Below are 26,157 nucleotides of genomic sequence, written 5' to 3' on the forward strand. Positions count from 1 at the left end.
AGGCGCCGTGCCGCACCACTTCCCTCCCGCGCAGGCGCAGTGTCGCTCCCTTTCTCTCTCCCGCGCAGGCGCAGTGCCGCTCCCTTACACTCCCGCGCAGGCGCAGTGCCGCTCCGCTCCCTTGTACCGCGCAAGCGCAGTGCCGGGCGGCGCGGGTTGATCGGAGTGAGCGTCAGAAACAGGCTGGTTGCCCGGGTTACAGGGCCCGCTCTGTGCCTGTGGGAACTCGGATCCATTCAGCACCCGGCCCGACAGCGGCTTCTCAGCCCCGAGTTTTGATCACAGCGAGGGAGGGTCACAGGGTCACCGCTCCGGTTAGTAACTCCGCACAGAAAATGGCGCATTTCCGCCCAGAGCAGTGAAAATGGGGGAGTCTCAGAAGGCCGGAAATTTACAGTGAGGAAAATCTCCAAACTAAGCACACAGCCCTCGAACTGGTGATCTGCGGAAAGGGACAAAATCAAACAAATACTCGGCCTTGAAATTGAATTGTTAGTAAGCAGATTAAAAGTCTACATTACATTATTTCACGCTTTCAATATTGTTCTTATTTTCTGCTCTGCCACAATTAGATGTCCCGGTGAATGATGGTGTGATTGAGGAAGGTGCTCAGCTCGAAGTAAACAGGGATTGTAGACTGAGGAACAACAGCAGGTGAACCAGCACAGGATTGTGAGTACCAACCGGAGAGAACCCTTCCGATTCAAAGAGCTTCCAGAGATCGACTGGGGAAAAAGGTAAGAGAGAGTCCCATTGACTTAGATGCACACCAGTCCTGGAGATAGACTGGGGAGAAAGGTCAGAGAAAGTCCCGTTGACTCAGATACACACTGGTCCTGGAGATGGACTGGGGAGAAAGGTCAGAGAGAGTCCCATTGACTCAGATACACACTGGTCCTGGACATAGACTGGGGAGAAAGGTCAGAGAGAGTCCCATTGACTCAGATAAACATTGGTCCTGGAGATGGACTGGGGAGAAAGGTAAGCGAGAGTCCCATTGACTCAGATACACAGTGGTCCTGGAGATGGACTGGGGAGAAAGATCAGTGAGGGTCCCATTGACTCAGATACACACTGGTCCTGGAGATGGACTGGGGAGAAAGGTCAGAGAGAGTCCCATTGACTCAGATACACACTGGTCCTAGAGATGGACTGGGGAGAATGATCAGAGAGAGTCCCATTGACTCAGATACACACTGGTCCTGGAGATGGACTGGGGAGAAAGGTCAGAGAGAGTCCCATTGACACAGATACACACTGGTCCTGGAGATGGACTGGGGAGAAAGGTCTGAGTCCCATTGACGTAGATACACACTGGTCCTGGAGATAGACTGGTGAGAAAGGTCAGAGAGAGTCCCATTGACTCAGATACACACTGGTCCTGGTGATGGACTGGGGAGAAAGGTCAGAGAGAATCCCATTGACTCAGATACACACTGGTCCTGGAGATGGACTGGGGAGAAAGGTCAGAGAGAGTCCCATTGACTCAGATACACAATGGTCCTAGAGATGGACCCTCCCGCACTCGCCCCGTGACCCTCCCGCACTCGCCCCCTGACCCTCCCGCACTCGCCCTGATGGGGCCCTTCTCAAGTAAACCAAGCGGTGCAATAAAACTCCCCCAGAATCAAGGCCCTGCTCCTGGCGAAGGTGATCAGGCCCCAAGAAGCAGTACAAGTGAGCAAAGTCAGATTCAAGGCCCTGCTCCTAGGGAAGGTGATCAGGCCCCAGGAGATCAGTACAAGTGAAGCGACTCCTTCTCCCGGAGATTTATTAAACGTGAATACTCAAGAGTTGACTGAAAATCAGGTTAGTAATATTAATCAAGGAGTCAATTTCTGCTGTAAGGAGGGATGATTCCTTAGCAGGTTCCTCTAATGAGGCCATATGGGTAGAACTTAAAGACAAAAATGGGGAAAGCACTTTACTGGGAGTGTACTATAGGCACCCAAACAGTAAGGGGGAGATAGAGGAACAGATATGTAGGCAAATCTCAGAGAAGTGTAGAAATAATAGGGTGATAATTGTTGGGGATTTCAACTTCCCCAATATTAACTGGGATAGTCAGAGTGTGAAAGGCTTAGAGGGTGTGGAATTCTTAAAGTGCATCCAGGAGAGCTTTTTCAGCCAACATGTAGAAAGTCCTACAAGAGAGGGGGCGGTTCTGGACCTAATTCGAGGGAATGTAGCAGGGCAAGTGGTAGAAGAGTTAGTAGGAGAGCATTTTGGTGACAGTGACCATAATTCGGTGAGATTTAAAGTAGTTATGGAAAAGGACAAAGATGGACCGGAAATAAAGGTCCTAAATTGGGGGAAGGTCGATTTAAATATGATAAGGCAGGATCTGGCCAAAGTGGACTGGGATCAGTTACTTGTAGGAAAATCCACATCAGAGCAGTGGGAGTCTTTCAGAAAGGAAATAGAGAGAGTACAACGCCAACATGTTCCTGTAAAGGTCAAGGGTGGGACCAACAAGCCCAGGCAACCCTGGATGTCAAGGGACATACAAGAATGGTTTAGGAAAAAAAGCGAGGCTTTTGGCCGATACAAAGGACTAAAAACAGTGGAAGCCCTAGAGGAGCATAGAAAGTGCAGCGGGGTACTTAAAAAAAAAAAAAAAAAGAAATTAGGAGAACGAAGAGGGGTGATGAAAAAACACTGCCAGGCAAAATAAAGGAAAATCCCAAGGTGTTTTATTAGTATATTAAGGGCAAGAGGATAACCAGGGAAAGAGTAGAGCCCATTAGGGACCAAAGTGGCATTCTGTGTGTAGAGCCAGAAGATGTAGGTGAGGTTTTAAATTAATATTTTGCATCTGTGTTCACTATGGAGAAGGACGATGCAGGCATAGAAATCAGGCAGGGGGATTGTGATATACTTGAACAAATTAGTATTGAGAGGGAGGAGGTACTAGTGGTTTTAGCGGGCTTAAAAGTGGATAAACTCCCAGGCCCAGACGAGATGTATCCCAGCCTGCTGTGTGAGGCAAGGGAGGAGATTGCAGGGGCTCTGACACAAATTTTCAGAACCTCTCTGGCCACAGGGGAGGTGCCAGAGGACTGGAGAACAGCTAATGTAGCACCATTATTCAAGAAGGGTAGTAGTAGGGATAAACCAGGGAATTACAGGCCAGTGAGACGAACATCAGTGGTAGGGAAATTATTGGAAAAAATTCTGAGGGACAGAATTAGTCTCCACTTGGAGAGGCAAGGATTAATCAAGGATAGTCAGCATGGCTTTGTCAGGGGGAGATCATGTCTAACCAATTTGATTGAATTTTTCGATGGGGGTGACTAGGTGTGTGGATGAGGGCAGTCCAGTTGATGTAGTCTACATGGACTTCAGTAAGGCTTTTGACAAAGTCCCACATGGGAGACTGGTCAAGAAGGTAAGAGCCCATGGAATCCAGGGCAATTTGGCACATTGGATCCAAAATTGGCTTAGTGGCAGGAGGCAGAGGGTGATGGTCGAAGGTTGTTTTTGTGACTGGAAGCCTGTGTCCAGTGGTGTACCACAGGGTCTGGGTCCTTTGCTGTTTGTAGTGTACATTAATGATTTAGATATGAATGTAGGAGGTATGATCAGTAAGTTCGCAGATGACATGAAAATTGGTGGAGTGGTAAATAGCGAGGAGGGAAGCCTCAGGCTACAGGAGAATATAGACGGGTTGGTTAGATGGGCAGCACAGTGGCAAATGTAATTTAACCCTGAAAAGTGTGAGGTGATGCATTTTGGGAGGACTAACAAGGGAATACACAATGAATGGTAGAACCCTAGGAAGGACAGAGGATCAGAGGGACCTTGGTGTGCATGTACATAGATCCCTGAGGGCAGCAGGACAGCTAGATAAGGTGGTTAAGAAGGCATATGGGATACTTGCCTTCATTAGCCGAGGCATAGAATATAAGAGCAGGGAGGTTATGATGGAGCTGTACAAAATGCTAGTTAGGCCACAGCTGGAATACTGTGTGCAGTTCTGGTTGCCACACTATAGGAAGGATGTGATTGCATTGGAGAGGGTGCAGAGGAGATTCACCGGGGTGTTACCTGGGCTGGAGCGCTTCAGCTATGAAGAGAGACTGGACAGGCTGGAGTTGTTTTCCTTAGAGCAGAGAAGGCTGAGGGGGGACCTGATTGAGGCGTACAAAATTATGAGGGGCATAGAGAGTGTAGGAATCGACCGATCCCCTACTAAAGCACTGAGGTCGAGTCAGTTCGATAAATAAACTAAGTTTAATTAAAACTTGAGAACAGAACAAAGGCATGCAGGAGCAACAGTAAACAGGTCTTTTTACTTGCTGGTTTCACGAGGTCTGAAGAGGGAACCTCCCCCTCTCTGACGTCATGACGTCATCACGTTTCCCGCCGTTCAGGGCATCACGTGACCAATGTGATGACGTCATCGCGTTGATTCTGGGACTTCTCCAGACAAGCTATTTACATGCAGGCAGCAACATAGGTGCTATAGCACTCTGTTAAAGACAGTTATACGTTTGTACAGGAGCCCCTTGGTGGCTTTGCCACAATCGGGTAGATAGAAAAGAACTTTTCCCCTTAGTAGAGGGGTCAATAACCAGGGGGCATAGTTTCAAGGTAAGGGGCAGGAGGTTTAGAGGGGATTTGAGGAAAAGTTTTTTCACCCAGAGGGTGGTTGGAATCTGGAACTCACTGCCTGAAAGGGTGGTAGAGGCATTAAATCCTCACAACATTCAAGAAGCATTTAGATGAGCACTTGAAACGCCATAGCATACAAGGCTACGGACCAAGTGCTGGAAAATGGGATTAGAATAGACAGGGCTTGATGGCCGGCGCGGACACGATGGGCCGAAGGGCCACTTTCTATGCGTCTTTCGGATGAGACATTAAACTGAGGCCCTGTCTGCTCTCTCAGGTGGATGTAAAAGATCCCATGACACTATTTTGAGAAAGAAAGACTTGCATTTATACAGTGCTTTCATGACCAGCAGACGTCTTGAAGTGCTTTACAGCCAATGAAGTACTTTTGAGGTGTAGTCACTGTTGTAATGTGGGAAAGAGCAGGGGAAATATCCCTGGTGTCCTAGCCAATGTTTATCCCTCAATCAATGTAACAAAAGGATAATAGCAAAATACTGTGGATGCTGGAAATCTGAAATAACAACAGGAAATGCTGGAAACACTCAGCAGGCCAGGCAACATCCGTAGAGAGAGAAACAGAGTTAACAAAAAGATAGATTATCTGGTCATTATCACATTGCTGTTTGTGGGAGCTTGCTGTGCGCTATTTGACTGCCGCATTTCCTACATGACAACAGTGGCTACACTGCAAAGGTACTTCATTGGCTGTAAAGCACTTTGGGACGTCCGGTGGTGGTGAAAGGCGCTATAGAAATGCAAGTCTTTTTTCACTGGACTCACCAGCGACCTCTTCTGGCTGATGGTTGATTGAGAGCCGAGAGTCCGCGCATGCGCACACGGAGCGGTGGTTTGGGCCGAGTCCGGCACAGCGACCCCTCCCGGTCACCAAGGGTAATAACCGCGCATGCCCAGAGGACACCAACCCCCTCCCCCACTCGGAGCTGCACTTGCGCACTCGGATCCTGCCGGACGGAGTCGGCGCGGGGCATTCCGGGGAAAGGCCTTGCTGTCGGTTCCAGAGTCGCGATCGGTGACGCAAAGTGAGTTTTATCCGCTCTGATTGGGTGGAGAATCACGTGGGGTGGGGGTGAGGAATGGATCGGGAGAGAATAAAGAGAAATAGAAAAACCTGAGAGTCTGCGAGGCCCCGGACCGAGCGGCGGCAGTTGGACGGAGCACGTGATCTCCTCGGGGACACGTGACCCGGGCCCAGGTCTTGATTGACGGGAGCTTCCAACCATAAGAACATAAGAAATAGGAGCAGGAGTAGGCCATTCGGCCCCTCGAGCCTGCTCCGCCATTCAATAAGATCATGGCTGATCTGATCCTAACCGCCAATCCACTATCACAGAACCATCTCCTGAATCTAACAGAATTAGACACACGAAATAGGAGCAGGATCAGGCTACACGGCCCCTGGGCCCGCTCCGCTACCCACAGGGCCATGACCGATCTGGACCTAGACTCATGTCCAAATTCCTGCCTGCTCCCCGTAACCCTTAATTCCCTTTACTTCTAGGAAACTGTCTATTTCTGTTTTAAATTTATGTAATGATGTAGCTTCTACAGCTTTTTGGGGCAGCATATTCCATGGACCTACCACCCTCTGAGTGAAGTAGTTCCTCCTCATCTCAGTTTTGAAAGAGCAGCCCCTTATTCTAAGACTATGCCCCCTAGTTCTAGTTTCACCCATCATCGGGAACATCCTCCCCGCATCCACCCGATCCAACCCCTTCACAATCTTATATGTTTCAATAAGATCACCTCTCATTCTTCTGAACTCCAATGAGTAGAGTCCCAATCTACTCAACCTCTCCTCATATGTCCATCCCCTCATCCCCGGGATTAACCGAGTGAACCTTCTTTGTACTGACTTGAGAGCAAGTATGTCCTTTCTTAAGTATGGACACCAAAACTGTACGCAGTATTCCAGGTGCGGTCTCACCAATACCTTGTACAACTGAAGCAATACCTCCCTATTTTTATATTCTATCCCCCTAGCAATGAAAGCCAACATTCCATTGGCCTTCTTAATCACTTGCTGCACCTGCATACTAACCTTTTGAATTTCGTGCACCAGGACCCCCAGATCCCTTTGTACTTCAGTACTTTCCAGTTTCTTGCCATTAAGATAATAACTTGCTCTACGATTTTTCCTGCCTCACACTTTCCAGTATTGTATTCCATCTGCCAAATCTCTGCCCACTTACTTAGCTTGTCTATGTCCCCTTGCAATAGGGAGCGAGCTGGCGGCGGGTCCTCCAACCAATCGGGGAGCCCGAGGGGCGGGACTGGCGCCGGCTGATTGTCTGATCCGCAGGACAGCGAGTTTCTCCAGTCCCTTGTTCAGGGCCCGGTGCCAGGGGAGGCTGTGGGCCTTTATTCCCCTCATTGGACACAAGGCTCTTTGGCTCACAACACTCTGGCTCAGGTTTTAATAGAGACTTTTTAAATTCATCAATAAAAGCAGATAAATCCTGTGCTTCTGTGGAACAAACTTTCTAATATTTTATAGAATCAGAGAATGGTTACAGCACAGAAGGAGGCCATTCGGCCCGTCGAGCCCATGCCGGCTCTCTGCAAGACCACTTCAGCTAGTCCCACTCCCCGCCCTTTCCCCGTAAACCTGCAAATTTCTTTACTTCAGATACTTATCCAATTCCCAATTGAAAGCGGTGATTGAATCTGCCTCCACCACCCTTTCAGACAGTGCATTCCAGATCCTAACCACTCGCTGCGTAAAAAAGTTTTTCCTCATGTTGCCTTTGGTTCTTCTGCCAATCACCTTAAATCTGTGTCCTCTGGTACCCGACCCTTCCGCCAATTGGAACAGCTTCTCTCTATCTGCTATGTCCAGACCCCTCATGATTTTGAACTCCTCTGTCAAATCTCCTCCCAACCTTCTCTGCTCTAAGGAGAACAACCTCAGCTTCTCCAGTCTATCCACGTAACTGAAGTCCCTCATCCCTGGAACCATTCTTGTAAATCTTTTCGACACCCTCTCTGAGGCCTTCACATCCTTCCTAAAGTGCGGTGCCCAGAATTGGACACAATACTCCAGTTGAGGCCGAACCAGTGTTTTATAAAGGTTCATCATAACCTCCTTGCTTTTGGACTCTATGCCTCTATTTATTAAGCCCAGGATCCCGTATGCTTTTTTAACCATTTTCTCAACCTGCCCTGCCACCTTCAATGATTTGTGCACACATACCCCCAGGTCTCTCTGTTCATGCACACACTTTAGACTTATACCCTTTAGTTTATATTGCCTCTCCTCATTCTTCCTACCAAAATATATCAGTTTGCACTTTTCTGCGTTAAATTTCATCTCCCATGTGTCCGCCCATTCCACCAGCATGTCTATGTCCTCTTGAAGTCTATCACTATCCTCCTCACTGTTCACTATACTTCCAAGTTTTGTGTCATCTGCATATTTTGAAACTGTGCCCTGCACACCCAAGTCCAAGTCATTAATATATATATATATATAAAACAGTATGTCTCTGTCTCTCTGTCTCTCTGTCTGTCTCTCTGTCTCTCTGTCTCTCTGTCTGTCTCTCTCTCTCTCTGTCTGTCTTTCTGTCTGTCCGGCTATACAATCAAAAGTTATAGAGCGCACCTACACATATGTTATATCAAAAGAAAGCTCATCATTAGGGGCCTCTCATGGGTGTATTTAAATTTTGGTTGGACAAAAATTGTGCCGACGGTATCCAAAAAACATTCAAAATTCCGCTCATTATCCGCTCATTAGCATCGAGTGACGTGAAGGTTGACCAATCGTACAGTCGAGCGACCCGACGGTCGACCAATCGCTGCGTCACGGGGGTGGGTTCATTGCGTGTGCGGGCGGGCCATCCTAGAGTCGAGTGACGTGACCATTGACCAATCCTACAGTTCAGTGACCTGATGGTTGACCAATCGGTGTGTGTGTGGGCGGGACTAATCATTCTGAGTTCAGGTGAGTGGCCGCCATCTTGATTCCAAACTCTTCATTTCTTTTTCCCGCTTTCTGCGTCTTTATTTTCAAATGTACATTTCCAGCAAAAAAAAATTGCTTTTATTAAATAGTTTTAAAAAAAAAGATAATTCATTTGCAAATATTTTCTCTAACCTGATTCTTTTTCCTACCTTTACCCGTTTTTGTAGGCCTCGAAGCCTGGGCCTCTCCTGCCCAGCCACGCCCGAGCTAGGTAATTGTCCCACGGCTTGTGGCAAGCTCCTCCCCCCCTCACCCCTCCCCCCCAGTCTCCCCCGTCACGTTACCCGGGGCAACGGCGTCGGCTGCGAGGGACACGGGACAGGCACAGGGTGCACGCGCAGCAGGCGACACACACAAGCCCGAGGCACAGAGCGCAGGAAGCCAGCAGGTGAGATGCGGCATCTCTCTCTCTCTTCCCTGCTCGGCAGTCTTGAAGCCGGCTCGGGGGGGGGGGAGGGGCTTGGGAGGGCGGGAAGGGTTACCCCAGCAACCGGGCCGGGCCCTCACAGCCTCAAGCCGGCTCACGCCCGTTCCCGGGGCTTGGCTCCAGCCGCAATCGGCGGCCTTGAAGCCGGCTCGGGTGGGGCTCGGGAAGGGGGGGAAGGGTTACCCCGGCAACCGGGCCGGGCCCCCTCAGCCTCAAGCCGGTTCGCACCCGTTCCCAGGGCTTGGCTCCAGCCGCAATCGGCGGTCTTGAAATGGGCTCGGGAGGGCGGGGCTCGGGAGGGCGGAGGGTGGGGCTCGGAAGGGGGAGAAGGGTTACCCCGGCAACTGGGCCCGGCCGTCTCTCACAGCCTCCAGCTGGCTCACGCCCGCTCCCGGGGCTTGGCTCTGTGGTAAACCACTGTTATACCTGTCTGTATGTGTATGTGTATTCCACTAGGTACAGGTCTGGACATGCCTCGGCTGACTCCTCCCACTATTCCAGGTATATAAGTGACTACCTCCCAGTCCCTTAGTATTCTGGACGGGTCGACCACTCGAGACAAGACCTTCATTCTTTAGTTAATAAAAGCCTGATTGTTACTCGCTCAACCTCAGTCTTTTGAGTAATTGATGGCGCATCAATTTTATTAACTAAATTTTTATAATGGAGAAGATCCTCACACCAGCATGCCTGGACCTGGACAGTCGGGAAGCGGACGCTTCCACCAAGTTTGCTCACTGGCTCATGTGCTTCGAGACATTCCTGACTGCCTCCACTGCGGTCACAATGGATGCGGACAAACTGTCTGTCCTGATCTCCAAGGTGAACCACTGAGTGTACTCAGTCATCCAGGACGCGACTTCGTACACAGATGCCCTCCAGCTCCTCAAGACCCAGTACGCGCGCCCTGTGAACGAAGTGTACGCCAGGCACCTCCTGGGGAGTCGCAAGCAACAACCTGGGGAATCGACTGAGGAATACCTCCAAGCACTGTCCGTGCTTGGCCGGGCCTGTGGGTGTAAGGCGGTAACGCCCGCTAAGTACACGGAGGAACTGATCCGGGATGCCTTCGTAGCGGGCCACAGGTCCAACTACACCCGACAGCGTCTGCTGGAGCAGAGCGACCTCAACCTCAACAAAGCCTCCGAAATCGCACTAACGCTGGACGCAGCCTACCGGGGCATGGATGCCTACTCCTCTGCACCGTGGACGCCGCGGGGAACGACAACCTGGGACACGGTAGGACAGCCCCATAGCACTGTGCCACCCCAGCCACAGCCCAACAACGGCCCAACTACCGCAGCAGTGTCCCAAAGCCAGACAACAGTATCCCAAGGCCAGAAATGCTACTTCTGTGGCCAGGCCAAACACCCCAGAGCGCGCTGCCCGGTGAAGAATGCGACCTGCTCGGGCTGCGGGAAAAAGGGACACTACGCCAGCGTCTGCAAGGCCAAAGCCACCCCGAACGCCAGCAGCGCCGCGTGTGGGCCGGGCGAGCCGCCATCTTGGGCCCCCAACAGCGCCCCGTGCGGGCCGCCATCTTGGGCCTCCCCAGCCATGTGTGAACCACTGCAGCAGCAGCCATCCTGGATGACTCCAGCCACATGGGAATCATGGACGCCGCCATCTTGGACACCAACCGGGACGCAGCAGACCGCCAACCCCCCCCCCAATCTGATACCCACAGCGACACACCGACCCCTACGCTGGCCTCTGTTACGCTGGACCAAACGAGACCGCACCAACTAGCTCGGTCCAAAATGGACGTTAAGGTAAACGGCTGTGCAATAAACTGCCTTTTTGACTCTGGGAGCACAGAGAGCTTCATCCACCCCGACACGGTGCGGCGTTGCTCTCTCCCAGTCCTGCCTGCGCACCAGCGGATTTCTATGGCCTCCGAGTCCCAGTCAGCGGACATTGGCGGCTACTGCATGGTGACACTAGTAGTAGACGGGACTGTATTCAATAATTTTAAACTCCTGGTCCTGCCCGACCTCTGCGCTGCCGTCCTACTGGGGTTGGATTTCCAGTGCCACCTCAAAAGCGTTACGATGGCGTATGGTGGCCCCCTTCCCCCACTCACAGTCCGCAGCCAGCAGCCTCCAAATTGCCCGCCGCGCACCAGATGCAACCTCTCCACACTCAGAGTCCCACCCCCCCCCCCACTGTTTGCTAACCTCACCCCCGACTGTAAGCCCATCGCCACAAAGAGCAGGCGATACAGTGCCGGGGACAGGGTTTTCATCAAAACTGAAGTGGAGCGACTCCTGAAGGAGGGGATTATTGAGGGCAGCTCCAGGTTGTGGTCATTAAGACCGGCGAGAAACAACGCCTGGTCATCGACTACAGCCAAACAATAAACCGCTACACCCTGCTGGACGCCTACCCACTCCCCCGCATAGCTGACATGGTCAACCAGATCGCGCAGTACCGCGTCTTTTTGACCATTGACCTGAAATCAGCGTACCACCAGCTCCCCATCCGCCCTGAAGACCGCCAGTATACTGCTTTTGAGGCAAACGGCCGCCTCTATCACTTCCTTAGGGTTCCCTTCGGCGTTACCAACGGGGTCTCCGTCTTCCAAAGGGAGATGGACCGGATGGTCGATCAAAACGCGCTGCAGGCCACTTTCCCTTACCGAGACAATGTGACCATCTGCGGCCAGGACTTGCAGGACCATGACGCAAACCTCGAGAAATTCCTCCGCACCGGCCAACTCCTGAACCTGACATATAACAAGGAGAAGTGCATATTCCGCACAGTCCGCCTCGCCATCCTTGGCTGTGTTGTGGAACACGGGGTCATCGGTCCCGACCCGGACCGGATGCGTCCCCTTATGGAACTCCCACTGCCTAAAAGCCCTGAAGAGGTGCCTAGGTTTTTTTTCCTACTACGCTCAGTGGGTCCCCTACTATGCAGACAAAGCCCGTCCGCTGATCAAATCCACCTCTTTTCCCCTGATGGCAGAGGCCCGCTCGGCCTTCCACCGCATCAAGGAGGACATTGCCAAAGCCACCATGCACGCAGTGGACGAATCCATCCCCTTCCAGGTGGAAAGCGATACGTCCGACTTCGCTCTGGCCGCCACCCTTAATCAGGCGGGGAGACCTGTGGCATTCTTCTCACGAACCCTCCAGGGCCCGGAGACCAGACACTCCGCGGTCGAGAAGGAGGCCCAGGCCATTGTGGAGGCTGTGCGTCATTGGAGGCACTACCTGGCCGGAAAACGATTTACCCTGCTCACTGACCAGCGTTCAGTTGCTTTTATGTTCAACAACAAGCAGAGGGGCAAAATCAAAAATGACAAGATCTTGAGGTGGAGAATCGAACTTTCCACCTACAACTACGAGATCTTGTACCAGCCTGGGAAGCTCAATGAACCCCCAGATGCCCTATTGCGTGGCACCTGCGCCAGCGTGCAGATCGATAGGCTGAGGGCCCTCCACAATGACCTCTGCCACCCGGGGGTCACCAGGTTCTTCCACTTCATCGAGGCCCGCAACCTGCCTTACTCCATCGAGGAGGTCAGGACCATGACCAAGAACTGCCAAGTCTGCGCTGAGTGCAAACCGCACTTTTATAGACCAGACAGAGCCCACCTGATAAAAGCCACTCGCCCTTTCGAACGCCTGAGCGTCGATTTTAAAGGGCCTCTCCCCTCCTCCGACCGCAATGTGTACTTCCTCAACATCATTGACGAGTACTCCCGTTTCCCGTTCGCTATCCCCTGCTCGGACATGACCAGTGCCACGGTCATTAAATCTCTGAACAGCCTCTTCACCCTGTTCGGTTTCCCCAGCTATATCCATAGCGACCGGGGCTCATCGTTTATGAGTGACGAACTCCGCCAGTACCTGCTCGCTAGGGGTATAGCCACAAGCAGGACCACCAGTTACAACCCCCGGGGGAACGGACAGGTGGAAAGAGAGAATGCGACAGTTTGGAAGGCCGCCCTACTAGCCTTAAAGTCTAGGGGCCTTCCGACCTCCCGCTGGCAGGAGGTGCTCCCCGATGCGCTCCACTCGATTCGGTCACTGCTCTGCACTGCCACCAATGCCACCCCTCACGAGAAAATGTTTGTCTTCCCAAGGAAGTCCACATCGGGGACATCGTTACCGCCATGGCTGACGTCCCCAGGGCCGGTACTACTGAGAAGACACGTGAGGGCCAATAAAACGGACCCCCTGGTCGAGAGGGTCGACCTCCTCCACGCCAACCCCCAGTATGCTTACATTGCGTACCCGGACGGGTGGGAGGACACAGTCTCCATACGAGACCTCGCACCCTCGGGGACCGCTGTAGGGCAGGAGGACACAGTCTCCATACGGGACCTCGCACCCTCGGGGACCGCTGTAACCCACTACCCATTACCACCCCCCACCCCACGACCCAATATGCAACCCCAGCAGCCGGCTCGCCTTGGACCGTCACCCACGAGGACTACACTCCAGGGCCCCAGCCTACACGGGACGCGACGCCGGAAGCTCCACCACCCCTGCCATCGCCACGTCGATCACAGCGGCAGACAGGACCTCCGGAGAGACTCCAATACACAAACTTTTAAATACACTTCACCCCGCCGGACTCATTTTTAAACAAGGGGTGAATGTGGTAAACCACTGTTATACCTGTCTGTATGTGTATGTGTATTCCACTAGGTACAGGTCTGGACATGCCTCGGCTGACTCCTCCCACTAGTCCAGGTATATAAGTGACTACCTCCCAGTCCCTTAGTATTCTGGACGGGTCGACCACTCGAGACAAGACCTTCATTCTTTAGTTAATAAAAGCCTGATTGTTACTCGCTCAACCTTAGTCTTTTGTGTAATTGATGGCGCATCAGGCTCCATTTGAGGCCGCGGGCCACTCGCCCTCCTTTCCTCTGTCTCTCTCTCCTCCCCCACTTCCCTCTCCCCCTCTCGCCACCCCCTCCCCCTCTCCCCCCTCTCCCCCTTCCCTCTCCCGCTCCCTCCCCCTCCCTCTCGCTCCCTCCCCCCCCTCTCCCCCCTCCTCTCCCGCCTCTCGCCTCCCCTCTCGCCTCTCCCCCCTCTCGCCTCCCCTCTCCCCCTCTCTCTCTCCCCCCCTTTCTCCCCCCTGCCTCCCTCTCTCTCTCCCCTGCCTCACCCTCTCTCTCTCCCACTCTCTCTCTGCCCCCTCCCTCCCCTCTCTCTCTCCGCCCTCCCTCCCCCTCTCCACCCCTCCCTCCCCCCTCCCTCCCCCTCTCTCTCCCCTCCCTCCCCCTCTCTCCCTCCCCCTCTCTCCCTCCCCCTCCCTCCCTCCCCCTCCCTCTCTCCCCCCTTCCCCCCTCCTTCCCCCTCTCTCTCTCCCCCCCGCCCTCCCCCCTCTCTTTCCCCTCCCTCCCCCTCTTTCTCTGCCCCCTCCCTCCCCTTCTTTCTCTGCCCCCTTCCTCCCCTTCTTTCTCTGCCCCCCTCCCTCCCCTCTTTCTCTGCCCCCTCCCTCTCTTTCTCTGCCCCCTCCCTCTCTTTCTCTGCCCCCTCCCTCTTTCTCGGCCCCCTCCCTCCCCCTCTCTCCCCCTCTCTGTCTGCCCCCTCCCTCCCCCTCTCTCTCTCTGCCCCCTCCCTCCCCCTCTCTCTCTCTGCCCCCTCCCTCACCCTCTCTCTGCCCCCTCCCTCACCCTCTTTTTTTTTCCCCCTCCCTCACCCTCTCTCTCTCTGCCCCCTCCCTCACCCTCTCTCTCTCTGCCCCCTCCCTCACCCTCTCTCTCCCCAGTCTCTCTCTATCCCCCCCAGTCTCTCTCTATCCCCCCAGTCTCTCTCTATCCCCCCCAGTCTCTCTCTATCCCCCCAGTCTCTCTCTATCCCCCCCCAGTCTCTCTCTATCCCCCCCAGTCTCTCTCTATCCCCCCCAGTCTCTCTCTATCCCCCCCAGTCTCTCTCTATCCCCCCAGTCTCTCTCTATCCCCCCCAGTCTCTCTCTATCCCCCCCAGTCTCTCTCTATCCCCCCCAGTCTCCCTCTATCCCCCCCAGTCTCTCTCTTCCCCCCCAGTCGCTCTCTCTCTTCCCCCCCAGTCGCTCTCTCTCTTCCCCCCCCAGTCGCTCTCTCTCTTCCCCCCGGTCGCTCTCTCTCTTCCCCCCCGGTCGCTCTCTCTCTTCCCCCCCGGTCGCTCTCTCTCTTCCCCCCCGGTCGCTCTCTCTCTTCCCCCCCGGTCGCGCTGTCCCTTCCCCCCCGGTCGCGCTGTCCCTTCCCCCCCGGTCGCGCTGTCTCTTCCCCCCCGGTCGCGCTGTCTCTTCCCCCCCGGTCGCGCTGTCTCTTTCCCCCCCGGTCGCGCTGTCTCTTTCCCCCCCGGTCGCGCTCTCTCTTCCCCCCCCGGTCGCGCTCTCTCTTCCCCCCCCGGTCGCGCTCTCTCTTTCCCCCCCCCGGTCGCGCTCTCTCTTTCCCCCCCCGGTCGCGCTCTCTCTTTCCCCCCCCGGTCGCGCTCTCTCTTCCCCCCCCGGTCGCGCTCTCTCTTCCCCCCCCGGTCGCGCTCTCTCTTCCCCCCCCGGTCGCGCTCTCTCTTCCCCCCCCCGGTCGCGCTCTCTCTTCCCCCCCCGGTCGCGCTCTCTCTTCCCCCCCCGGTCGCGCTCTCTCTTCCCCCCCCCCGGTCGCGCTCTCTCTTCCCCCCCCGGTCGCGCTCTCTCTTCCCCCCCCGGTCGCGCTCTCTCTTTCCCCCCCGGTCGCGCTCTCTCTTCCCCCCCGGTCGCGCTCTCTCTTCCCCCCCCGGTCGCGCTCTCCCTTCCCCCCCCGGTCGCGCTCTCTCTTCCCCCCCCGTCGCGCTCTCTCTTCCCCCCCGGTCGCGCGCTCTCCCTCTTCCAACAACAACATGCCCTCAAAAGACCCTCGGGACCGCCGGGCACTTCAAGTATATATCAAGAAAAGCAGTGGTCCTAGTACCGACCCCTGGTGAACACCACTGTATACCTTCCTCCAGTCTGAAAAACAGCCGTTCACCACTACTCTCTGTTTTCTGTCACTTAGCCAATTTCATATCCATGCTGCGACTGTCCCTTTTATTCCATGGCCTTCAACTTTGCTGGCAAGCCTATTATGTGGCTTTTTGTCGAACGCCTTTTGGAAATCCATGTACACCACGATAACCGAATTGCCCTCATCAACCCTCTCTGTTACCTCATCAAAAAACTCAATCAGAATCAGAGCAGCCGGGCCCGGTGAACGTGCGGCCAGGGCCCTGGCACCAGGAAACCCAGGGTGCAGCGCCTCCCCCATCCGAGCTGCCGCTTCCTGGTTTCTTCAGCTGGTTCCACCGAGTCCGATTCGGGACAAAGGACAAAGGCTAGGCTCCCAGAATGGCCCGCGGCCCCGGGGAGCATGCGCACTCTCAGCGGGGAAATCAGCGTGTTGGATAGTGTGGATTCTGGGGCGCGGTGAACTGTGGGTGCTGCGGCCGCCATTAGTCAGCAGCTGTCGGGAAGTGTTTTATTGCAGGCTGACGGAAGGTAGGTTCCTGGCCGTCTGTGTAGGTGTTTTTGTTGCTTCAGTTTGAGCTGGAGTGGAGATGGAGGAGAAGCTGCTGGGTTTAAACCCCAGTACTTCTGAGCCCAGGAGGATCCAACAATTTCCAATGTGAGACTGTCAAGGGAGGTGGATTCTGGGGGAGATTAGGTTGTTAAACAGCCACTGTCCCTACTATGTAAAAGAGTATTGTTTTAGGAATAAGCATTTCTGTAGAGGCTTTTAATCCAGTTTACATCTGCAGATTTGTTTTAATTCATTCTTGGGATGTGGGCGTTGTAATAATAATAAATAACTTCCGGAGGAAGTTATGTGCACATCACTTCCTGTGAACTGTGAACTCTGTGCATACATCACTTCCTGTACATACGTCACTTCCTGTGTTTGGACTAGTATAAATACTGAACTGCTCAGTATAGTAAAAGGGCTTCTCCTAGAGGCATGGTGAAGACCGCTCTTGTACATAGTATAATTATAAGTTGTTTAAAGCTTACTTTAAAGTTCCTTGATGTGTGAGACTTTTTATTACATCAATTTAAACAACTTAGTATTTACACTCACAAATACTGGACCTTCGGACAAACTCGGAGTTAAGGATCCAGGGAACCACCCATCATGGAAAACATCCTTAAACCTACTCGTCTGGACTTGGACCCAAACGCAGCAGCAGCTGGCAGGGTATGGAAGCATTGGTACCGTACTTTTGAGAATTTTCTTGATGAATGTAAAGCGAATGCTTCTACTAAACTGAGGATACTTATCAACTATGTGACCCCAACAGTGTTTGAATATGTTGATGAATGGGATAATTACGATGAGGTGATCCGGGCACTTAAAAAACTATATGCCAAGACCGCAAATGAGGTCTATGCTAGACATCTACTGGCCACAGCCCGACAAGGGCCAGGGGAATCGATTAACGAATTCCTTCAAGAACTTCGCAGGCTCAGCGTAGATTGTAACTTTCAGGCAGCCTCGGCTGAGCTGTACCGCGAAGAAATGATTCATGATGCTTTCATCTGCGGGATTGCCTCTCCATTTATACGCCAGCGTCTGCTAGAAAGTAAAACACTTGAGCTACAAAAGGCTTTTGACCTGGCTTGTTCTCTGGATTTGGCAAAGAAAAATGCAGACCTCTATCAGCTGCCCAGATCTCGACCTGCTGCTGTAACTGCAACCAGACGATTCAAGTGGTCTCAGATGAACCCTATCATGGAGGAATCTAATCCTGATGATAATTCTGATGAAGAAGAGGAGGATGACCCCACTTTAGCAGCCTCTTGGCAATCTAGGAAGGAATGCTTCTTTTGTGGAGATTCTTTTCACCCTAGGAAATTCTGCCCTGCTCGCAATGCGATCTGCAGTCATTGCGATAAAAAGGGACACTTTGCAAAAGTTTGCCAATCAAGAGCCTCTGCGAGGGCCTATCCAGCTAAGGCCTACCGAACTGCCCCAATTAGGGCCTATCAAGATGCTCCGGCTAGGACCTATCAAGCTTCCTCTCGAGCTCTCTCCCGAAGAAGCAGACCTAGAGTTTCAGCCACTCTCTGTGCAACCACACCAATTACAGCTGCTTGCCCACAGAACCTGTTTCATGCAGCTACAAAAGTTTCAGTTAATGGGCATACCTTAGATGCCTTAATTGACTCAGGAAGTACTGATAGTTTCATTAGAGAACCGATTGTTGCGAAATTGAAACTACATATCTTCCCATCGGACCAGGCAATTGCGATGGCTCAGTCATCACTTAATACCAGAATCTCCAGCTTTTGTATTATTGATATGACACTTAATGGTCGCATGTATCCCTCCACCCGACTTTCGGTGCTCAAGGACTTATGTAGTGATCTCATCTTAGGGCTGGATTTTCAAAAACAGCATAAGAAACTCACCATTGAGTTCGGCGGATCCAAACCTGGACTTACTATTTCTAATATACTGTCTAAATTACCATTTTGTGCATTATCAGCAGCTTCACTTGATGAACCCTCATTATTTGCCAGTATTCCTCCTCGATGCAAAGCAATAATAACGAAATCGCGGCGCTTTAGTCAGGAAGACCAATCTTTTATTGAGGCTGAAATCTCTCGACTTTTAGCAGAGGATATCATCGAACAATGTTCGTCGCCCTGGCGGGCTCAAATCGTCATCGTCAAGAACCCTCTAAAACCTCACAAACAACGACTATGCATTGATTATTCGCAAACCATCAATCAATATACTGACTTGGACGCCTACCCATTGCCATGCATTGATGATATGGTTAATAAACTAGCCGAATACAAAGTGTTCTCAACTTACGATTTGAAAAGTGCCTATCATCAGGTACCCTTGAAGGTCTCAGATAAGCAGTACACAGCCTTTGAGGCTAATGGACGGCTGTACCAATTTCGTCGCCTCCCATTCGGGGTTACTAATGGAGTGGCTGTCTTCCAACGGGCAATGGATGGCCTGGTTAAGCAGGAAAACTTAAGGGACACTTTTCCCTATCTTGATAACATTGCTATTGCAGGTCACGATCAACAGGAACACGACGCCAACCTCCAAAAATTTCGGGATGCTCTCCCTCACCGTAACTTAACTTTGAATGAATCTAAATCTGTTGAGTCTCAACCGACCATCAACATCCTTGGCTACTGCGTAGGAAATGGTATCATTAAGCCAGACCCAGAAAGACTTCGCCCGCTCCAAGAGCTCCCGTCACCTAAGAATCCGGCTTCTTTACGTCGGGCTCTCGGTCTGTTTGCATACTACGCTAAATGGATTCCTCATTTTTCAGACAAAATCCAACCCTTGCTGCATGCTAGATCATTTCCATTGGAAACAGCGGCTGTTGCAGCCTTTAACCTTCTCAAAAAACAGTTGGAGAAAGCGGCTTTTCACTCCATCGATGAGAATCTCCCTTTCATAGTCGAATGTGATGCCTCGGAGGTGGTGATCTCGGCTACTCTAAATCAGGAAGGTCGTCCTGTAGCATTTATGTCCAGGACCTTACAAGGTGCCGAGCTACATTATCCTCCGGTTGAGAAGGAAGCCACAGCCATCATAGAGGCGGTACGGAAGTGGAACCATTTCCTAGCTCGCCAGCACTTTACATTAATCACGGACCAGCGATCAGTCGCCTTCATGCTCGATAATCGAAAACGAACCAAAATTAAGAATAATAAAATACAGCTTTGGAGGATGGAACTGGCCTCTTTTGGTTACACCATTCACTATCGACCTGGCAAGGAGAATGTGGCCCCGGATACCCTCACACGAGCATTCTGCTCCACTATGTCGTCCTCTACTCTCATAGATGTCCATAATGGATTGTGTCATCCTGGCGTTACATAGAGATAGGAACAGGAGTAGGCCATTCGGCCCTTCGAGCCTGCTCCGCCATTCAATGAGATCATGGCTGATCTTCGTCTGAGATCATAGCTGATCTTACCAGTTCAGTACCCCGTCCCCGCCTTTTCTCCGTAACCCTTAATCCCCTTAGCCTTCAGAAATATATCCAATTCTCTCTTGAAAATATTTATTGAATTAGCCTTCACAGCCCTCTGTGGCAGGGAATTCCACAGGCTCACCACTCTTTGAGTGAAGAAATTCTTCCTCATCTCTGTTTTAAATGATTTGCCCGCTATTTTTAGACTGTGGCCCCTGGTTCTGTGCTCCCCTGCCATTGGAAACATTCTCTCTGAATTCAGCCTGTCCAGGCCTGCCATAATTTTATATGTTTCGATGAGATCCCCTCTCAATCTTCTAAACTCCAGTGAGTACAAGCCCAAACTATTCAATCTCTCCTCGTAGGTCATTCCCGCCATTCCAGGTATCAGCCTGGTGAATCGCCGCTGCACTCTTTCCATGGCAAGAACATCCTTCCGCAGATGGGGCGACCAAAACTGTACACAATACTCCAGATGCGGTCTCACCAGCACCTTGTACAGCTGTAGTAAGGTATCCCTATTCCTATACTCGAACCCCCTTGATATGAAGGCCAACATACCATTTGCCTTCTTAATCGCCTGTTGCACCTGCATGCTCTCCTTCAGTGACTGGTGCACAAGAACACCCAGGTCCCTCTGCACTTCCCCATCTCCCAATCTATTGCCATTTAGATAATAATCCACCCTCCTGTTTTTACCCCCAAAGTGGATAACCTCGCATTTATCCACATTATAGTGCATCTGCCACGTATCCGCCCATTCCCCCAACCTGTCCAAATCGCACTGTAGCCTCCTGACATCCTCATCAGAGCCCACCCCTCCTCCTAGTTTAGTGTCGTCAGCGAATTTGGAAATATTGCATCCAATTCCCTGATCCAGATCATTTATATATATTGTGAACAGCTGGGGTCCCAGGACAGATCCTTGCGGCACCCCGCTGGTCACTGCCTGCCACTCCGAAAACGAGCCGTTTATTCCAACTCTCTGTTTTCTATCCGCCAGCCAGTTCTCTATCCACGTTAATACTTTGCCCCCAATCCCATGAGCCTTAATTTTGCATGATAATCTTTTGTGTGGAACCTTATCGAAGGCTTTCTGGAAGTCAAGGTACACCACATCCACTGGTTCTCCCCCATCTATTTTACCAGTTACTTCCTCAAAAAATTCCAGCAGATTAGTCAAACACGATTTACCCTTTGTAAATCCATGTTGACTCTGTCCGATCCTTTCCCCATTTGTCAAGTGCTCCGCTATTTTATCCTTAATAATGGACTCTAGCATTTTGCCCACAACCGATGTAAGGCTTACTGGTCTATAATTCCCTGCTTTCTCTCTACCCCCCTTTTTAAATATTGGGGTAACATTAGCTACCCTCCAATCCACGGGTACTGTTCCCGAGTCAATGGAGTTCCGGAAGATGATCCTTAGAGCATCTGCTATCTCCAGGGCCACCTCCTTAAGTACCCTAGGATGTAGTTTATCAGGCCCCGGGGATTTGTCGGCCTTCAGTCCCCTCAACTTACCTTACGCGCATGCTACATTTCGTACGATCATGGAATCTCCCTTTTTCTACTGGAGATGTAAAGAAAATGTGCTCAGAATGCCGGCTTTGTGCTGAATTAAAACCTCAGTTCTTCCGCCCCTCAGATGGTATGCTCATACACGCAACCCAACCGATGCAACGACTTAGCATCGATTTTAAGGGCCCAGTGCCCTCTTCAACTCGGAACACATACTTACTCACCATGATTGATGAATATTCACATTTTCCGTTTGCTTTCCCCTGCTCCAATATGCTGGCGTCCACAGTAATCTGCTGCCTTGAGCAAGTATTTTCTCTCTGTGGCATGGCGGCTTACATTCACTCGGATCGGGGTCCATCCTTTATGTCAAGGGAACTCAAGGACTACCTCTCAGAACGGGGAATTGCTACAAGCAAAACGACGCCATATCATCCCATCGGAAATGGGCAGGTAGAGAGGTATAATGGTATCATCTGGAATTCCGTACATCTTGCTTTAAGATCTCCGGGCCTACCAAACCAGCAATGGGAAGCAGTGCTTCCGGATGCATTGCACTCTATACAGTCCCTTCTTTCTACAGCCACAAATACTACACCTCATGAGCGGTTCTTTGGATTCCAGCGTCGCTCATCTTATGGGACATCCCTCCCGTCATGGCTAACTACTCCTGGACCTGTACTACTCCGAAGATACGTTCGGACGTCTAAAAATGACCCTCTCGTAGACGAGGTTGAACTAACCGATGCCAACCCCACCTATGCATACATACGATATCCCGACGGCCGAGAATCTACCGTATCATTACGGGATCTGGCTCCCTGCCCACCAGGACCTAGTGGGACATCAAGTGATGGTATTTTACCAGGAGCCTCTTGGAACCTACCGGGTACCCCTCTCCAGGATCCTGATCTGACACCAACTAGCTTGGTGCCGGTAGAACCCCATACTCAAAGTTGCGACCCTCCCAGTACCGCGCACCAAAGTACTGATCTGCCACGGACCAGCTCTGCACCTCCCTCTGAACAGAGACAGACCGACTCTGCACCTATTGGGGCTCGTACACGAAGCCATGATCTCCCCGACCCTTCACAGGGTAATCCAGGCCACACAGACTCTGACCAATGGCCAACAGCATGTAAGCGAACCAGTGACCCTCTACGACGGGAACCCAAACGGGTGCGACTTTTCCTCGTTCGGCGGCTGCGGAATAAAAGGAAGACCACAGCCTTCTAATCTCGCAGGAGGGAAGAATGTAATAATAATAAATAACTTCCAGAGGAAGTTATGTGCACGTCACTTCCTGTGAACTGTGAACTCTGTGCATACATCACTTCCTGTGCATACGTCACTTCCTGTGTTTGGACTAGTATAAATACTGAACTGCTCAGTATAGTAAAAGGGCTTCTCCTAGAGGCACGGTGAAGACCGCTCTTGTACATAGTATAATTATAAGTTGTTTAAAGCTTACTTTAAAGTTCCTTGACGTGTGAGACTTTTTATTACATCAGGCATCGCTCGCAAGTCCAGAATATGTTGCCAATCCCATCTTCCCGTTGAGAAGGTGATGGTGGGCCGCCTTCTTGAACCACTGCAGTCCGTGTGGTGAAGGTACTCCCACAATGCTGTTGTGTAAGGAGTTCCAGGATTTTCACCCAGTGATGATGTAGCAATGGCGATGTATGTCCAAGTCAGGATGGTGTGTGACTGGGAGAACTTGGAGGTGATGGTGCTCCCATGCACCTTCTGCCTTTGTCCTTCTAGGTGCTGGAGGTTGTGGGTTTTGGAGGTTCTGTCAAAGTTCTGGTCGAGTTGCAGATGTATAAAGTCCATCTCCTTCGCCCCCTCCCACTCCCACCTCTCTCTCCTCCCATAGAGGCCAGAGGCCCAGACCAGGTGGCAGATTCCCTTCACTGAGGGACATTAGTGAACCAGTGGGATTTTATGACAATCCGGCAGCTTTCATAGTCACTTTTTTCTAGTGCCGGCCCCACAAATGACCAGATTCATTGAGCTCAATTTCACAACCTGCCTCTTTAGTGGGTTCTCTCTCACGCTCCCTGTTTTAAATTTATTTTACAGGGTGTTTGAAGGGGAGGATTTGCAGACGGGAAACTCAAACCACACATCACGTCAAGATCTGACAGTCACTCGATTCATCAGGAACTGAATATCATCGGCCTTTGAATATGGAAGCAAAAAGCACTGTTCACAGCGGGGAGAAACCATATACGTGTTCTGTGTGTGGACGCGGCTTCAGCCAACCCTCTGGCCTATCGAAACACAAGCGCTTTCACACCGGGGCGAGGCCATTCACCTGCCCTGAGTGTGGGAAGGGATTCACTCAGTCATCTGACCTTAAGACACACCAGCGAGTTCACACTGGGGAGAGGCCATTCACCTGCTCTGAGTGTGGGAAGGGATTCACTAATTCATCCCACCTGCGTACACACCAGCGAGTTCACACTGGGGAGCGGCCGTTCACCTGCCCTGAGTGTGGGAAGGGATTCACTAATTCATCCCACCTGCTGACACACAAGCGAGTTCACACTGGGGAGAGGCCGTTCACCTGCTCTGAGTGTGGGAAGGGATTCACCAATTCATCCCACCTGCTGACACACCAGCGAGTTCACACTGATGAGAGACCTTTTAAATGCTCGGACTGTGGGAAGTGCTATAAAGGTTCCGGGGAACTGATACGCCATCAACGTGTTCACACTGGGGAGAGACCGTTCAGGTGCTCGCACTGCGGGACTGGGTTTAGGCAGTCATCTGACCTCACAGTACACCAGCGAGTTCACACTGGGGAGAGGCCGTTCACCTGCCCTGAGTGTGGAGAGGGATTCACTCAGTCATCCCACCTGCTGAGACACCAGCGAGTTCACACTGACGAGAGACCGTTCAGGTGCTCTCACTGCGGGACTGGGTTTAGGCAGTCATCTGACCTCACTGTACACCAGCGCACTCACACTGGGGAGAGGCTGTTCACCTGCCCTGAGTGTGGGAAGGGATTCACTCAGTCATCCCACCTGCTGAGACACCAGCGAGTTCACAAGTGACAGCAGGGTTTGGATTCTGTTGTTGCTGCTGTTAATCACATCCAGGACTGAACCATGTTCATTCTGACAGGTGGGGGTTGTTTCTGCTGATGTTACTAACTCCGGGAACTGGGCTGGAGTTTCATATTCTGGATATATGTCAAATAAATCAACTTTGTTTTAAACACATTGTTGTAGATTTTAGTCTTTCCCACCTGCGTGTTTAGCATCACCTGGCTGGAGCTCAGAAAGGACAATCTGGGAGAGGATCTAATGGTGGGAACAGAACTCCATCCTGGACACAGTCCTTTCGGGCCACACTGAGAGGGGCAAACGGCACTTTGGTCTTTCTTGTCTCTCTTCACTGACAGCAAAGTTGCCGTGCGCGTTAATCTCGAGGTGTGTGAGAAATGTGTCCCAGCCGCTCTCTGCCATGTTTCAGAGCTCCAAGGCACGGAACAGAAGGCTCCTTTAGGAATGTACCCCAGTGCTTTTTTTTAAATGGCCTTATTAACCTGTGTTGCTACTTTTAGTGATTTGTGTATCTGGATCCCTCTGCTCCTCCAACCCATTTAGACTCTTAGGGGGAAATTCAGTGGCGCCCCCTTTGGGTCACTAACGTCACCGGGGCTAACTTTAGCGCCCTGAAAAAGTTAGCGCCCCTGTGCATTAAATTCATTGGTTGCGCCCCAGGCAGGAGGCAGGGTGCTACTGGAAGTGCTCCCCTCCCTCTTGAGGCGCTACCAGTGAATTTCACGGCGCTTCGTGTAACAGCGCCATGCCCGTCAGCACATAGCACCATGCCATAGCAGACCTCCCTCCCTGATTAAAGGGGAGGGGCGCAGCACTGCGCACACCTGGGCCCTGCAGGACCACCGGGGAGTGGGGTGTCGGATCAAGAGGAGCGCCGGGCTGTGCGATTGCGGCCGACACCCCGAAGAAGAAAGGGGTAGGGGGCAGGTGCTGGCAGTCGGCCAAAATAAAAAGTTGCCGCCCGACACCTGCCCTTTAAGTGGCATCGCCGCGGCTGCAGAAATGACCCCTGACCCTGTCGGACATATCGTCCGGTGATAGGTCAGGGGTCGTAACCCAAGGTTGCAGCCGGGGTGCTGCGCTTGGTGATGATGTCATTGCCGGCAGTGCAGTGCCGTGGGGAGCAACCGACTACCTACGCCACTAACATCCTGCTGAATATCGCGGGAGGCACAAAGCAACCCAATTTCACCCCCTTGTCCAAATAGTGAGTGGCCTCCTTATTCTTCCCACCAAAACACACCACCTCACACTGACCTATAGTGAAATTCATTAACACACCACCTCACACTGATCTATAGTGATATTCATTAACACACCACCTCACACTGATCTATAGTGAAATTTATTAACACACCACCTCACACTGATCTATAGTGAAATTCATTAACACACCGCCTCACACTGATCCATAGTGAAATTCATTAACACACCACCTCACACTGATCTATAGTGCATTCATTAACACACCAACTCACACTGATCTACAGTGACATTCATTAACACACCACCTCACACTGATCTATCGTGACATTCATTAACACACCACCTTACACTGATCTACAGTGAAATTCATTAACACACCACCTCACACTGATATATCATGAAATTCATTAACACACCACCTCACACTGATCT

At 51.8% G+C, this 26,157-nt stretch overlaps 2 protein-coding genes across 4 annotated transcripts in view; one reads left to right on the forward strand and one right to left on the reverse strand.

The window, feature by feature from the left end:
* Positions 1–26,157, reverse strand: part of LOC147091636 (uncharacterized) — an 81,484-nt gene that overhangs the window by 13,270 nt on the left and 42,057 nt on the right. The gene's annotated exons all lie outside the window — the stretch shown is intronic.
* LOC147091637 (uncharacterized) lies at positions 130–24,692 on the forward strand. 3 transcript variants are annotated; one of them, XM_085976851.1, is made up of 4 exons: positions 130–491; positions 573–737; positions 8,767–8,987; positions 23,531–24,692. In XM_085976851.1, exon 4 carries the CDS (start codon positions 23,638–23,640, stop codon positions 24,505–24,507), a length of 870 nt encoding a protein of 289 aa, XP_085832977.1. In that variant the 5' UTR covers positions 130–491; positions 573–737; positions 8,767–8,987; positions 23,531–23,637; the 3' UTR covers positions 24,508–24,692. The 3 variants fall into 3 exon arrangements, with proteins under 3 accessions (XP_085832977.1, XP_085832978.1, XP_085832979.1); XM_085976852.1 differs by having other exon boundaries at positions 130–314; XM_085976853.1 differs by lacking the exon at positions 8,767–8,987.

This window comes from Somniosus microcephalus, unplaced genomic scaffold (genome assembly GCF_052327205.1).
Source record: "Somniosus microcephalus isolate GS21.2 unplaced genomic scaffold, FLI_Smic_1.0 unresolved_chr3, whole genome shotgun sequence".
NCBI classification, from domain to species: domain Eukaryota; kingdom Metazoa; phylum Chordata; class Chondrichthyes; order Squaliformes; family Somniosidae; genus Somniosus; species Somniosus microcephalus.

Bases quoted from the DNA above. Each gene is read 5' to 3' on its own strand.
- LOC147091637 (XM_085976851.1), top strand. From the start codon at position 23,638: ATGGAAGCAAAAAGCACTGTTCACAGCGGGGAGAAACCATATACGTGT.